At 42.6% G+C, this 1,570-nt stretch overlaps 1 protein-coding gene across 6 annotated transcripts in view; it reads right to left on the bottom strand.

The window, feature by feature from the left end:
- Window positions 1-973: 973 nt before the first annotated feature.
- LOC106958895 (putative golgin subfamily A member 6D) overlaps window positions 974-1,570 on the bottom strand; it is a 5,340-nt gene continuing 4,743 nt past the window's right edge. For all 6 annotated transcript variants that reach the window (XM_015051067.1, XM_015051062.1, XM_015051066.1 and 3 more), the window contains one exon: window positions 974-1,567. In XM_015051067.1, coding sequence (XP_014906553.1) covers window positions 1,195-1,567 — 373 coding nt within the window. In that variant the 3' untranslated portion in view covers window positions 974-1,194. The remainder of the gene's footprint in view (window positions 1,568-1,570) is intronic.

Raw genomic sequence — 1,570 nt, forward strand, 5'->3', positions numbered from 1 at the left:
ATTCCAGTACCGAAAAATTAACTTTACACCAGGTGAGTCTCTCACCTGAGAACGTGAATCTACTGGGCTGATTCTGTGCCTTCAAATAATTTTAATCCTCCTGTAGAAGATTCATAACTTAAAAGTTACAGGAACCTACAAGTTAACTTATAAGGAATAGGTCTGAACAAACAGGCTGTGTGCTACACTCAAGAGAGAGATTCCTTTGATGCATCAAAGAGTGATGTCATCACTGATTATGTCATTGTTACCATAGGAACTAAACATTCTAATGGTGCATTCACACCAAACACGTTTTGAGCGTCAGGCAAGTCTGCTTTATATTCAAAGTCTATGTGAAGTATTGGATGCGCTGGACGCATCAAGCGCTCCAAACTGTTCAAATACCGCCGGCGCTAGATGCTCGAAACGAGCCGCAACGGCCCTCGACACGCCTCCACATAGAGTTTGAATGTAAACCAGATGCGCCTGACGGTCAAAATGTGTCTGGTGTGAACGCACCATTATAGGTTCAGTGTCATGTTAGGGCCACCATATTAGGACCAAAGACTTGTCCTAATATGATGGATTCATTGTTTTGGGTCAGGGGTAATGTTTAGAGGTAAGATGTGAAATAAGGTTTAGTTAATGTTAGGAATAGACTACTATTGGTTTGGGTTAGGGAAAATGTCTGGGTTAGGCAAAATCGCAGCTGCTAAAATGAAGGGAAATCAATGCAAAGTTCTAATATGGGTCGAAATAGTTTTGACAAGCCTGTATTGAATTTTGTTTTCTAAATCATCCTATAAATAATGATGATATAATGTTAGGTTGTTTTTCTGCCAATTGCATAGCTGCAGTACACTAGTAGTCTAATGCGTTGAATGTGCTGAAACACATTCAACGCATTAGAAACCAATCAGAACCAAAGGGCAAACTTTTGGTTTTGATTGGTTGTTTCTGCACAGTAGTAGAGCCAAATGGATTGTCACAATTCTCTGTTTCGTATTCTATTGTCAACTGTTTAACAAATATCCATCCATCATCTAACATACATAGGTACGCTAGATGATGGATGAATAAGGAACTTGTTAAACAGTTAAAATGATGATGAATATTTGTTAAACAGTTTGAGGCTTTGCCAAATTTGTGCAAAGCCTCAAATTGTCATAATGCAAAGTGTTAGCAAAACCTGGGCTTGAATAATGACCTAGGTTAGTGCCACCTGGGTGTGGGTCGGTGTAAAGGCCGAGCCGGGCTTAGCTTGGCCTTCCTGCCAACACCAACATGAAGACCCTCCATGGAGCCAGTGGAGGTTGGTCGCATGGATGTCTGTCTTTCCTCAGACCTCCATGTTTGTGTGGAGGTTTGGCTTTGCGTGGACTCCTCTGTTTGCAACCTGAGTGTGGGTTGGCGCAAAGGCTGAGCCAGGCTATGCATGAAGACCCCTTGTTGATTCAAGGTCTGTCTTTCTTCAGACCTCCCTGGTTGATTGGAGGTCTGTCTTTCTTTGGACCTCCCTGGTTGATTGGAGGTCCCTCTTTCTTCGGACCTCCCTGGTTGATTGGAGGTCCCTCTTTCTTCGGACCTC

The sequence above is a fragment of the Poecilia latipinna genome, unplaced genomic scaffold (assembly GCF_001443285.1).
Source record: "Poecilia latipinna isolate Pla-1442-1.1 unplaced genomic scaffold, P_latipinna-1.0 Scaffold1027, whole genome shotgun sequence".
Taxonomy (NCBI): domain Eukaryota; kingdom Metazoa; phylum Chordata; class Actinopteri; order Cyprinodontiformes; family Poeciliidae; genus Poecilia; species Poecilia latipinna.